This window comes from Genypterus blacodes, unplaced genomic scaffold (assembly GCF_046128005.1).
Source record: "Genypterus blacodes isolate CSIRO-AG114 ecotype Tasmania unplaced genomic scaffold, CSIRO-AGI_Gbla_v1 ptg000017l_1, whole genome shotgun sequence".
NCBI lineage: Eukaryota > Metazoa > Chordata > Actinopteri > Ophidiiformes > Ophidiidae > Genypterus > Genypterus blacodes.
The window spans coordinates 6,363,932-6,376,284 of record NW_027466831.1 but is presented as its reverse complement, the minus strand read 5'-3'; the positions used below and the strand labels follow the sequence as shown (position 1 = coordinate 6,376,284).

General features: G+C 45.4%; 3 protein-coding genes and 1 long non-coding RNA gene across 4 annotated transcripts; 3 read left to right on the top strand and 1 right to left on the bottom strand.

The window, feature by feature from the left end:
• Positions 1-5: 5 nt before the first annotated feature.
• LOC142990991 (uncharacterized) lies at positions 6-2,457 on the top strand. Its single transcript, XR_012960862.1, has 6 exons — positions 6-139; positions 312-442; positions 589-667; positions 863-911; positions 1,254-1,358; positions 1,453-2,457. It is a non-coding gene; the product is annotated as an uncharacterized LOC142990991 (long non-coding RNA).
• A 1,955-nt stretch (positions 2,458-4,412) lies between these two features.
• On the top strand, positions 4,413-6,436 carry tatdn2 (TatD DNase domain containing 2). The gene is made up of 4 exons (XM_076141373.1): positions 4,413-5,432; positions 5,541-5,668; positions 5,846-6,029; positions 6,160-6,436. Exons 1-4 carry the CDS (start codon positions 4,413-4,415, stop codon positions 6,298-6,300), a joined length of 1,473 nt encoding a protein of 490 aa, XP_075997488.1. The 3' UTR covers positions 6,301-6,436.
• Positions 6,437-7,115: 679 nt separating this feature from the next.
• ghrl (ghrelin/obestatin prepropeptide) lies at positions 7,116-7,789 on the bottom strand. The gene is made up of 4 exons (XM_076141371.1): positions 7,676-7,789; positions 7,439-7,516; positions 7,246-7,357; positions 7,116-7,135 (listed from the first exon to the last, which is right to left on the bottom strand). The coding sequence occupies exons 1-4, from the start codon at positions 7,787-7,789 to the stop codon at positions 7,116-7,118; spliced, it is 324 nt and encodes a 107-aa protein (XP_075997486.1).
• Positions 7,790-8,385: 596 nt separating this feature from the next.
• Positions 8,386-11,786, top strand: ccdc174 (coiled-coil domain containing 174). Its single transcript, XM_076141428.1, has 11 exons — positions 8,386-8,503; positions 8,661-8,762; positions 8,833-8,933; positions 9,024-9,082; positions 9,314-9,461; positions 9,540-9,635; positions 9,732-9,868; positions 10,115-10,209; positions 10,302-10,434; positions 10,535-10,687; positions 10,770-11,786. The coding sequence occupies exons 1-11, from the start codon at positions 8,462-8,464 to the stop codon at positions 11,426-11,428; spliced, it is 1,725 nt and encodes a 574-aa protein (XP_075997543.1). The 5' UTR covers positions 8,386-8,461; the 3' UTR covers positions 11,429-11,786.
• Positions 11,787-12,353: the final 567 nt, after the last annotated feature.

Here is a 12,353-nt window from a genome sequence, read left to right as displayed (position 1 = left end):
TCCAAGGCTTGTGTCGAGCAAAAAGGGGCGTGCCAGATGAAGCCCCGGTTCGAGGCTTGTGTCGTCACCGTAAAAATCACCTTCCAGCTTCAGACTGGAGAAGCTCCAGCGGGCGGCGCGAGAGGCGCGGTCTAGACGAGTGAGGCAAACTTTTTTTTTTTTTTTTCTTTCTTTTTTTTTTTTTTTTAAACATAATAATATTGACCTCATTGGCATTCTTATAACAGACAACTGACTTGTGAAAACTATTTTGTGTATCTGTATGTGTATGTGAGACACATCACACCATGACTGCCCGTTGTCATTTTTAGTGTAACCAGGATACTGTTGCTAAGTGACAGAGAAACACAGTCTATCCTTATGAGACCAGTTTCGCAGGAATGGTCGGAACATGCAGGGAAAAGAAAAAAACTTGGGACGGGAGTCTTTTCAGACAAGAGCAGTGAGTTCTCTGTTACCATCATGAACTTTCTCATGGGACACACACACACACACATACACTGGACATACTATTAATGACGTTTTGTGGATAAATGGAAGTAATAGGTACCTTTCCTAATGCTTCTATTGTTCATCATTATTCATCAGCATGACATTTTGGCCGAGGGATCACCCAGTGATGTCGACACATCTCCAGACTGATCACTGGACCAAAATGAAAACAACGGTAAGAAGATGAATCCAGGCACGGTAGTGATGATTCCCTCTTGAATAGTTGAAGAAGAAAAAAAGAGCTACAGCATTTTGCCCTCATAATATTGTGCACATGTTCTGGTTTTGTACTCAAGTTGAAGCAATTTGGCTTTTAAAAAAACAAGGACATTTATGATTGACGTGTGTTCTCGTTTTCATTCCCATGCAGGCCCCCATGTATATCACATTACTTCCAACTGTCTTGTTGAATGGAAAAGGTTTGTAAAAATTGTAAGTTTAAAGCTTACAAGAGGACGTTATGATAGAGAGAGGAATACAGAGCGAGGGGAGAGATGAGAAAACATGAAAAGAGAAAAGAAGATTATGAAATGTCTAATGATAAAACATTGATTATTATCTTTAAAACAGTGTACATTTTCTGACAATTAAAAGGTTTCATGAAGTTGAACAGAAAGGTTAGAGCAGACTGCTGTGCAAATTAAACTATTTGCAGCAATTAGCTCTTTATAAACAAACCTTATCTGAAACTGTCAACAAAATAGGTGCCCTCATGTTCATCAGTCTCTCTTTATCTGGTCTTGAATCCATGTGTCAATCAGATGAAGGTGCTGTAAACCGAACAAGCAGCTGCCTTTTACCTCCACTGGGTAAAGAGGCAACACAGACCCCAGTGAATCCTGCTCCCTGCTCCATGCGTGGATACAGTAGGTTCTTTCATTAGAGTACACAGTTAAGACATTAATAGAGGTTGCTCAAATATTGGCTTTACTATACGACTCTCTGCCTTTTGGTCTTCAGGCCTGCATCATACTAAACCAAAAACACGCCCCTCACTTCAGAATATTCCCCAGTATAGGAATGTATACAATGACCGTGCCAGGGGGGGCTTCTGCTACTGGCTCAATGAGAAAAAGACCCCAACATGCAAGTATTCAACCAAGTAGTAACCCGACCTTTATTCAATTCAAGTACCTGGCTGACATCCAAACCCAATTGCTCTTTGGTGTTAAATATCTGAAATGTAATTATTTCAGCTATTGCATTTGTATTACATGAAGTGAAATGCAAGAATTCAGAACTTAAGTCCTTATAATTGTTATTATTCTTCCCTAGGTAAGGCTTACAGTCTTGGATCTTACAAGACTCCCCTGGGATTACCAAGAGTGTGAGGGGGAAAAGGAGTTTTAAAGGTTTTGAGTAGGAAATTATTTAAACTGTATTACTTGAGTACTTATTCACCTTCTACTGTATATTTTAGATAGCAGCTCATGCATATGGTAGCAAAAATCTCTGCGGTCAATCTATGAATGTTTCACGGCCTTAAAACATTGATAATATATTTTACTGGTATGTGCAGTTTGACCATAATGCTCTCACACAAGTTATGTTTTTTTAGAATTGTGTCATTAAAGTCAAATAAAGCCCTAATCAACAAATGTGAAGAACACCATTGGCTCATTTTAAATTCATCATATTGCAATCATAAGGTAATGATCATGTGGATAACGAACTTGTAATTTAGGTTTTAAACTTGGCATGTAGAGGAATGAATGCTAAAGATAGCTGTGCATTTAGTGTCAGGACTTCCAAACCAATCTTACAATTTGGAAATAGGGTCTGAGAAGGAGGGAATCAAAGAGGAGCCAGAAAAGAAGAAGGAACCAGAGGAGGAAGATGAAGAGCAAGAGGAGAGCTGCACTATCTCTCTAATAATAATAATAATAATTTTGCTTCTTTCCTGTGAGCAGAATCCATCTATGGAACATGTACATTTACAGCAGCTATAAAGTGGTTGCTGTCACCTAGTGGTGGTTGAATTGAATTACGCGTATCGAGGCGTGTGTTGGTGACGTATGTGGTGACGTTCGAAGCCTCGGTTTGGCGCGCAATTCGACATATGAGGGGCAGCGAAATGCAATCGATCCCTCCCCCGGCTGACGTGCGGCTCGGCTCGAGTGCTCACTGATTTTTCTCTGGTGTACAAGATTTTCATATTGTAAAATAAACATCTCATGCATTGGTCTACATTTGGCAATGCAGACAAAAAGCGATCCGATTTCAATGTCATATTTCTTCACATATAATTTGTCATCAAGCGATCTGACGGATGTCTCTAAGTAACGTTAATGTTCCAAACATGAAACATTCTAATGTGCACGCGCAGTCTCAAGAGTGCTACTGACAGAAGCACCATGGATGCAGGAAAGTGTAAAACTAAACGAAAATAAGAAGATGAACACCGGAGGTTTTGCGCTGCTGCACTCTCTCTCTGTCTCCCGAGGCCGTCTGTTTATGGGATGGGCCGGTGTCTTTGTTTGAACATTCTTTATCAGTTTATCTTTGAGCTCTTTCCCAGTGGGTTATCCTCATCATCATTATCTTTCGTTGTGTTGTGTGTTGCCGTATGGCGTCACCACATGCCTTGGTGACGAATGTGGTGACGTTGGAAGCCTCGCGAACCTGCAGTATCACGTGACTGATTCACGAACAGTTCGTTCGCGAGTTTGGCGTGCGATTGGAAACAAAAGGGGCAGCGGCAATGCACCCGACCCCCCCGCTTCGTGAATCAGTCACGTGGCACTGCAGGTTCGCGAGGCTTCCAACGTCACCACATACGTCACCAACACGCAAAACATAACAGAACACAACGCACACAAGCCTCGCCACTTGACGTCACCACATACGTCACCAACACACGCCGCGATACGCGCTTCGCATAAATCTTCCTGGATTACTTGACACACGCTTCGAAGCCTCGACAGGAAAGGACACATCACTACTGAGTGAAAGGTAACGAAACATTGTCAAATTAAAAGACTTTTGCGCTCAAACAGAGCCTCTGTGCGGAATAACGAGCAGCTTCTCTGAGGGACATTAACGCGACAAGAAGCGCGCGGAACATGAAGTTAACATAAAGTGAAGCTAAGCAGTCCATGTTAGCTAATTAGCAACAATGGCGATCAAATTAATAATAAATGACCGCGTTTGTGTTTATTCCCCTTCAACGAAATACACAAGGAGCTCCCGGCGAAGTTAAATCTATTATATTTCCTACTCAATGCTCTTAATTCATCTGTATACCTCATTAACTATTTAACAATGTACGAGAATCACTTTACAATATCGTGTAAATGGTCTTGAAACAGATTCAATCGCCCGTTAATGACTTGCAGCTGTAATTTAACTGAAATAACTAAAACTAATTGGACTGTTGGGGTTAAACTCCTGTGGAAGATAACTTTGGTCAGTTTACAGAAGTATTTTATACCAAAAGTTTAGTACATTATTGTTGGAAAAATATAATGAAACCTTTATGTTTGAATGTTTCATGATAGTCAGATATGACCAAAGTTAAGCCCATATTTTGAGTTCATTTGTGAGATATAGCGCATCCTCATTCTGTGTTCAGGTACATCAGTGTTTCTGCCATGGATGCCAACAGAAAGAGTGGGAAGTTAATTCTATTAAGAACTTCAGACGCTGCTCCTCCTCGGGACAGTGACGTCTCGGATGACTTGGACACGTCTTATCAGGGACTTGATGAGTCTGCAGGATCTTGTCACCTTGGAGCATTGAGTCTAGACAGTCCCAAGAAAAAAGCAAAGATGGACGCTGGGGACACCGAATTGAGGAAGCTACCAAGAAAGCAGCTTTTAACAAATTCAAAGGTAAAGTATGTAGCAACACTGTTTAATGCCTCCTCAACTTTATTTTCCAGTTCTAAACAATAATGTCTCGCCGTTTATCAGGCTGCGGCAATGGGCAGCACATCCAAGCAGCCGAACTCCAGTGAGATCCAGGAGGGGCCTCTGTCCCCGTCTTACTACATCTCGAAAAAGAAAGTAAAGACACCAGAGGAAGGGTCAAAGGTCATCTACAGGAAGGCAGTGACCGCAGCCCTTGGCAGCAGAGGACAGACACCTGCTCGTACACCCGCAGCGTCCAGCTTGATGTCCGACTCGGATGACAGAACGGTCTTCTCCCGTCTGGAACCACAGAGGACGCCTGACGAGGACGCCACCGCCCAGAGAGATGACTTCCCCGCAACGGAAAGGGATAGAACTGGGATAACATGTTTACAGTCATCTGAAGACGCTGAGCTGCCTTCCTCCCTGTCGCAGAGGAAGGTTTTCCTCACATTCACCCCACCTCCTGTGGAGCCCTTAGCCGGCCCTCGCTCCCCTGAGAGGGGCCCTTCAGAGGCCTCCTTCGCTCTGCCGCTGCACTCTAGCAGATCCTCACTCGGGAGCCACTCGTCCCGCTACAGCCTGTGTTCTTCCTTGGACTCCACAGCCACACGCAGGCACTCGGATGTGCATTTCCCAACCACCTCTTTTACTAGGAGCGTCAAGCCTTCCGGAAGGTTATCTGCGGGGTGCAACCCTACGTGGGCCAGACCCTCCTCCCTTGACAAGGAGATCGGCTTTATAGACTCGCATTGCCACCTGGATATGCTGTATGGAAAACTGGGCTACCGCGGCTCGTTCGGATATTTCCAGGATCACTACAGCAGCAGCTTTCCTTCTGAGTTCCGAGGCTGCGTCGCAAATTTCTGCAACCCGCGGCTCATGGTGAAGGAGGACATGTGGGGGAGTTTGCTGTCTGAGGACTCGGTATGGGGGGCGTTTGGATGCCACCCCCACTTTGCCAAGGAGTATTCGAATGCACACGAACGCAGCATCCTGGCGGCCATGCGGCATCCGAAAGCTGTGGCGTTCGGCGAGATGGGCCTGGATTACTCCCACAAGAACAGCACCAGCTCCTCCAGGCAGAAAGAGGTAAACTGGAGTCACCATAAATGTACACTAGTTCTTGAAAGTGAATGACAGTAGGGTAAAGCGTTGAAGCGTTGTGTTCATGTTTTGCCTCTCTGGGTCTGAGTGAAGGTGTTGGAGCGTCAGCTGCGCCTGGCTGTGGCCATGCAGAAACCTCTGGTCATCCACTGCAGGGATGCAGATGAGGACCTGCTGGAGATCATGAAGAGGTGTGTGCCTTGGGACTACAAAATACACAGGTGAGTGCGCTTCAATATTTTAATTTTAGATTGACGTTTCTCTAACCAGAGGTAGATGTTTTGAGAGGCAATATGAGGGGAAGAAGTTGTAGATTCACAAACAAGGCTCCGTTCTTTGTTGTGTAGTCAAATTGATTTCTGAACGGTTCTTTTGTTGTTGCTTGTGTGTGCTTGCAGACACTGTTTTACCAACGCTTACACGGTGATCGAGCCCCTCCTCAACCACTTCCCCAACCTGTACGTGGGGTTCACAGCCCTGATCACATACCCCCACGCTAAGGAGCCGCGAGACGCCGTCCGCAAGATCCCGCTCAACCGGATCGTGGTGGAAACGGACGCGCCGTATTTCCGTCCAAAGCAGGTACACGCAGAATCCCAGAGGGGAGCTTGGTCGCAAATGTGACCTCGACACTGACAGTCCTGTGTGTGTGTGTGTGGGGGTGGCTGGGTGGGTGTGGGTGTGTCTGTGTCTGTGTGTGCCGCCCTCACAGGTCGCTAGAGATGTGTGTCAGTTCGCACATCCTGGAATGGGGATCCACACGCTGCGGGAGATCAGCCTGCTGAAGGGAGAAGACCTGACCGCAGTCTTCACCACCATTCGAGACAACACTGTCAAGCTCTACGGCTTATGAGAGGAGGACAGAGGACAAACTTTGGTTCAGACGCACAAACGCTAAATGTTTCTTATGAATGTGTCTCATGTGTAGGAGGAGCAGGTTTGAGCTTGATGTGCTGACAACTGATTTCCATTCAAATGTTCTTCAGATACTGTATATTTGTCGTGCTTCTTCCCACCTATTACTTCTGAAGCAAGTCTTTTGTAAGTCAGTTTGAACGTTGCTTCACCTGATCTGTTGTCTATAATTTGGTTTGATACAGACAAATAAAAAAGCCTTTGATCCTGCTCCTTTCAGCTGGAATTTATTTTTATTGAAGCAAACATTGTACATGACATTGCGCATACAGGTGTAGGATATTTTGGAGATCATTTTCTTATATAGAAAGAGGGGGAAGAGGAGAGAGTTGTTTGTATTATTATTTCTATTGTTGTTGTTACTTTATACGTAGACCTAGAGTACAAGTATAATGGAATAGCAATGATGTCATAGGGTAAATACAGTTTTTACAGAATGATGTCAAACAGCAATGTAGGCTAGTACAAATTGCATCATAGGTGGTGATGGGGAGAGAGAGAGAAGAGAGAAACCCAACCCAACCCCACAGTCACACAAACCCCTCCTGGCCCGACTGGGATGTAAAATAGAATGAAAAAAATAAAAAGGAACTGTTCAGTGTTCTGGTAATCAGTCAATCTGACATCATTGTTAAGGTACAGGTGTGAATGTGAGCTGAGGGGCTTGATCCTGGTATGATGAGCTGCACATCAGTTAGCTGTCCCATGGGAAAAAGCGTTGGGACGGCAAAATTGCATTCTTAGCCAAGATTTTCAAATCTGTGATGGTCCATCTGAAACAAAAAAAGTATTTGAAATAATTGAAATATAAGATACAAGATAATGCTGCTGCACGGACTTCAGTTTGTAGCAAAGCATTTGATTGATGAACACCAACACTGACCTGCTGTCTCTGTGTTTCCCAGGAGACGCTGTAAGACTTCCTGCAGCATTATGCCATAGTCTTCAAAGTCCTCCTCTCTCACGGCGATGCCAATTTCAAAAGGTGCGCGGATCTGCTGAGAAGACGGGAAGAGTGTAATATTGTTTTCCTTCTTAACGGTGATGGGCTTTGGAAGAGGATGACTGCTACCTACTGTGATGTGATTGTCTTCTTTAGGTTGACCGGACTCTTCCATGATGTGGCGGCTGACTCGAGGAGCTTTGCCTTTCATCTGGGATTGACACAGGAAAGAGAAATCTGAGTGCTGTAACAAGCTCAGCTGTGCGATCGCAGTAATGTCCCTCAATCCAATTTCTACACTTTCAAGACTTATTGAGATGATATTTTAGTTTCTAATATAAACTCACAATTTGCTGACAAAGCATCTCACCTGAGGTTTCTGAGAGGGGCTCAGAAAGCTTGAGCCCCCGCTGGTCGGCTTGCACCACAGGGTCAGAGAACAAAACAGAAAAACCATCAGGGTGGTGTTTCTCTTCAACAGCATGCTGGATGGATTACAAATCAAATGTGTCAAAAATCTTGCTACTTCCAATTTGACCTTCTACTCTTTGGCTTGATGGCCTAATTGGTTAGAGTGTCTCCCGCATCTACCTTTATATATCCCCCATCCTCTGTCAGGCATTGAGTTGGAACATAAAAGAAACAAGTGTAGTGGCTATCATATCTTGGCAGCAGTGGACTGTACAAATGTTTGAGCTGATAACATAGTTGGGCATTTCTGTGTTGTTGCCTACTGATCATGATCTGATCCATTCTGTGGGATGGTGGAATTAATAACACTGCTGTCATAGAGATAAATGGGACCGTTCCAGTCTTCTATGTTTGCCACGACAACAGTAATAGTGAATTAGTATTTGATCAGGACTGTAATCGAGCAAATGAGAAATGACCTGTAGAAACGATCTACCCACAGAGAATATGGTCATGATTGCAAGATGAATCAGTTATTTGTTTAAATTTGATTTAATTAAATGTAATTTAATTTAATTTACTATGGTTTTATTTCATTTCATTTTATTGTATTTGTTGTGTGTACAGTTCTCCACTAGATGGCGATAAAGCTAAAGCATCATCAGGAGAGACACCGAAGAAGAAGCTAGCCACGGTTGCAACACCTGTAGCCGGTGGCTGTAATGTGTACAAACAAGTCGTAACCATGGACAAAAAGAAGAAATGTATCGACGTGGCTGCTTCCTCGGTGAGTTTAACAGATACGAAGCTCGGTTTGTTGCGCGGCTGTGTGACGGTTGACGGTGTAAACAGCTCGTTTGTCTAGTCGCTGTGTGCTAGCTGCTGCTGCTGCTGCTAACTGTTCTAGGTCATTCTGATGTTTGGCTCTTGTTTGTTTCTCACAGATCGTGGACCTTAAAGCTGAACTATACAGGAAGCAAGAACAATTCAAACGGGACAAACTGGGACAGGAAAACGTTCAATTCAAGATAAAACCCAAAGATAAGGTGTGTATTTAATGCAGGGAGAGCTTATTGATGCTGTGCCAGATGTTTGATCAGCTCGTCCTGTGTGTAGAAACCGAATGTGTGGAACAAGCAGAACGCTGGAGTTTCAGCCAGAGCGGAGAAAGATGCAGAGCAGCTGGCTGAGGAGAAAACCAACCTAGATACTGCCAGGTTAGTGCAACACCTTTTAATACACAAACACACACACACACACACACAGCGATCCTTACACTTGTGTCTTTCCTTATGTTCTCACAACAGACGTAAGTTGGAGGAGAAGGCCAAACTCTACGATCAGATGACTAAAGGAGACTTTCCAGGTTGGTGATGTCACAATAACACACACATACAAGAAGGAAACAGCCTAAGAGACTCATTTATTTATGTTGCAAACCCCTAATTCGTCTCTAACGGACAGCAGTTCCGTTATCCGGCCTGTGTTTCCACTGTAAGAGAATACCGGAGCACGTGTGTGAGGGGGAATATGCAATCCACACAAAGAAGGACAAAGGCTGCTCACAATGTGTTTATCTTCTCTTCTGCTGTGTCAGACGAAGAGACCGAGGGACTGTTCCTGGTGGATTTCACCCAGAAGATCATTGACAAACAGAGAGAAACGCAGAGGGAGATGGAGAGAGAGGACGAGGAGAGAGACGACTCCTCGCCCGTCCCGGCGCCTCAAAACCCAAATGAGGAATGGTAAAGTCTGGTCTTTGTTTGGCCGTCAGTATAGCAGCAGACGTATAAGAGAACTCTAACCTTGTTGTGAATCTGTAGGGTGGACTATGTGGACGCTTTAGGACGATCTCGAAGATGCATGAAGAAAGACCTGCCAGAGTTTAAGAAACTGGACCAAAGTCTGCATGGGAAAGGGTGAATATGTCCCAGAGCTGATCAGGGCCGCTTCACCTGGCTTTATATGGAGGATTAAATTATTAATGTTGGGATCGGTGCGGCTTTTCCTCGTAGAATTGCTGCATCTGAGAAGACCTTGCTATCAGAGGACATGCGCCGAGAGCTGCAGAGGCAGGAGTGGGAGAGGGAGGAAGAGGAGGCCATGAAGAAGCCCGTCGGACCACTTCACTACGAGGATATCAGGGGGCAAGGTTAGTCTAAGTTACTACAGCATATTTCATACATGTGGAGTTGAAGGTGTGTGTGGATGGTGCTCAAGAGCAATCCTCCCTGTGTGTGTGTGTGTGTGTGTGTGTGTGTGTGTGTGTGTGTGTGTGTGTGTGTGTGTGTGTGTGTGTGTGTGTGTGTGTGTGTGTGTGTGTGTGTGTGTGTGTGTGTGTGTGTGTGTGTGTGTGTGTGTGTGTGTCTGTCTCTCTCTCTCTCTCTCTCTCTCTCAGAGGCCCGGGAGCTGGGTGTGGGCTACTATGCCTTCTCTCAGGATCAAGAGCAGCGCAGGAAGCAGAGAGACACTCTGGATATGCTCAGAGATCAGGTGAGGTCATCATGAGCTTTACAAGCTTTCACGCACAATTAATGTTACATCCTCACTCACGTTTTGCTTCACTGCCATCTCGTTTTCATCAGACAACAAACCAGCGCTCTAAGAGGGAGCGGCTGAAGGAGAAGCGTCAGGCCGTCCTACAGGCCCGACTGGCCAAAGTCCGGCAGAGGAAGGGCAAGAAAGCCAAGGTGGATGGCAGCGAGGAGGCGGTGGAAGGTTAGAATCACACACAGCATTGAGCCTTGAGTCGATGATGAGCTTCTGCAGGGTTTCACCGACTAATGTGGGGTTGTCCTGAACTTTTTTTTTCTTCTAGAAGACGATGAGGAAGGTGATTCAATAGCACCCTCCCCTCCACCAGAGGACCTACCAGAGGTCAGCATGCTGAAGAGGGTGGAGGTGGAAATCCAGGAAAGGAAAGACACCAGGCCAGGAGTTCCTCATGTCAGAGAGTGGGACAGAGGCAAAGGTACTGTGACCTTCATCGTTCATCTCATTATGAGCTCTCTGGATCAAGTGTTGGTCTAAATGTTGTTTTTTTTCTCTTCCAGAATTCTTGTTTAGTGATTGGAAAAATCGCCGCCGTGATGAGAGGGAAACAGAATTTGCTCCTCCTTCTGCATACTATGAGCGGACGAGTGCAAGGCCAGTGAAGTCTAGAACCAATATGTCCTTCAAGTGGTCCACAGGCTCAGGAGGAGTGTCTGAGAGCAAGAAGGAGGAGGAGGAGGAGCTGCCCGTCTCTCAGCCCCAAAGTCCTCCTGCACCTCCTCAACCAGACCAGAACCCTCAGACTCCATCACAGCCGATGCAGCCGCAGCCGCCGCAGCAGCTGCCGCAGCAGCCGCCGCCGCAGCAGCCGCCGCAGCAACTGCCGCAGCAGCCGCCACCAGCTCCACCATCTGACTCCACTCCTCAGCCAGCTCCCCCCATCCCCCCCCAGTATGTTCCTCCTCCATTTTACCCCCCGTTCCCTCAGTATGCTGCTCCACCTCACATGAACCCCCACTTTCCCCCACAGTACCCTTACCAGTATCCACCCCACTATCCACCCCAGTATCCTCCACAGTATCAGTATCAGTATCAGCCTCAGTATCAGCCTCAGCCTCAGCCTCAGCCTCAGCCTGAGCCTGAGCCTCCGGGACTCAGCCAGACCCCCCAACAAGACCCCAGTCTGGATGACATGCTGTCCTTCTACAGGAACTCTTAACTGATCTGCCCTCTGTGTAACCAGTGACTCATTCAGCTGTAACAAGGTTATTCACTTTCTGACTGAAGGAGATCTGAACAATCATAGTGCAATTAATTCCTGATCCACATTTATTAGGAACTGAGTTCTGACTTTTCTGATTCTTTTCACTATAATGAGAACTATTTCTATGTAGTTTTCATTGAAGTCGCTCTTGTCCAGTGGCTTTCAGGTGAGATACAGGTGAGGTGGTTAAGTAGCCAGAATGGTTCCAAGGCAAACACCAGGGGGTGCTGTTGTGTTTTAAATGGAGCTGCTTGGAAACACTCTAGAAGGGACCATCGTTTGTCCAGTAACAATAAAGCACATGCAACAAAACTTGAACTAAAATCTGCAGTTTTTATTCCTTCTTTTTTAGTTTCATTCAAAAGCTTCATTAACGTTTCAGCTTTAGTTTGTGTCATACATCAACCAGATGTAATGATTATGTCAATATGTAGGAAACCCTAATGGAATCTGCCCCACAGTGGTTTGCATGCAGGGATGTATCGTAAGTGGAAACCAAGCATGAAAGGGTTAATTTATGCGAGATAAGAATACATTCATCCTCAGCTACAAGTCGTGGCTATTAAATGTCTTTGATGTATGGCCACGCTGCTGCTGAGGGTAATTTAGAAGGGCACACATTCATCTGGGGAAGGGATTCATAAGAGTGGGGAGAGATTTAACAAGTAGTACACTCGTCCATGTGACCAGCGTGCTCCTGCGTATGAGAGGATGCTGATTCTTTGACCTCTGACCTCATGCTCCTGATGCTCAGACAATGCAACACAGGGGTCGCGACTCAAAACACAAAGCTCATTTAATGAAGTTTAGAGCTGAATAATTCAACTCTAATAAGTGTAGCTAGATGGATGGATAGATAGATCATTTTAACACGCACACA

Excerpts from the sequence above, each read along its gene's own strand:
- tatdn2 (XM_076141373.1), top strand. The coding sequence starts at position 4,413 with ATGGGCAGCACATCCAAGCAGCCGAACTCCAGTGAGATCCAGGAGGGG. Across the intron at positions 5,433-5,540 it reads GCTCCTCCAGGCAGAAAGAG|GTGTTGGAGCGTCAGCTGCG; the intron begins GTAAACTGGAGT and ends GTCTGAGTGAAG. Across the intron at positions 5,669-5,845 it reads TGGGACTACAAAATACACAG|ACACTGTTTTACCAACGCTT; the intron begins GTGAGTGCGCTT and ends GTGTGCTTGCAG.
- ghrl (XM_076141371.1), bottom strand. The coding sequence starts at position 7,789 with ATGCTGTTGAAGAGAAACACCACCCTGATGGTTTTTCTGTTTTGTTCT. Across the intron at positions 7,517-7,675 it reads GCCCCTCTCAGAAACCTCAG|ATGAAAGGCAAAGCTCCTCG; the intron begins GTGAGATGCTTT and ends TGTCAATCCCAG. Across the intron at positions 7,358-7,438 it reads AAGAAGACAATCACATCACA|ATCCGCGCACCTTTTGAAAT; the intron begins GTAGGTAGCAGT and ends TCTTCTCAGCAG.
- ccdc174 (XM_076141428.1), top strand. The coding sequence starts at position 8,462 with ATGGACAAAAAGAAGAAATGTATCGACGTGGCTGCTTCCTCG. Across the intron at positions 8,763-8,832 it reads AGATAAAACCCAAAGATAAG|AAACCGAATGTGTGGAACAA; the intron begins GTGTGTATTTAA and ends TCCTGTGTGTAG. Across the intron at positions 9,869-10,114 it reads CGAGGATATCAGGGGGCAAG|AGGCCCGGGAGCTGGGTGTG; the intron begins GTTAGTCTAAGT and ends TCTCTCTCTCAG.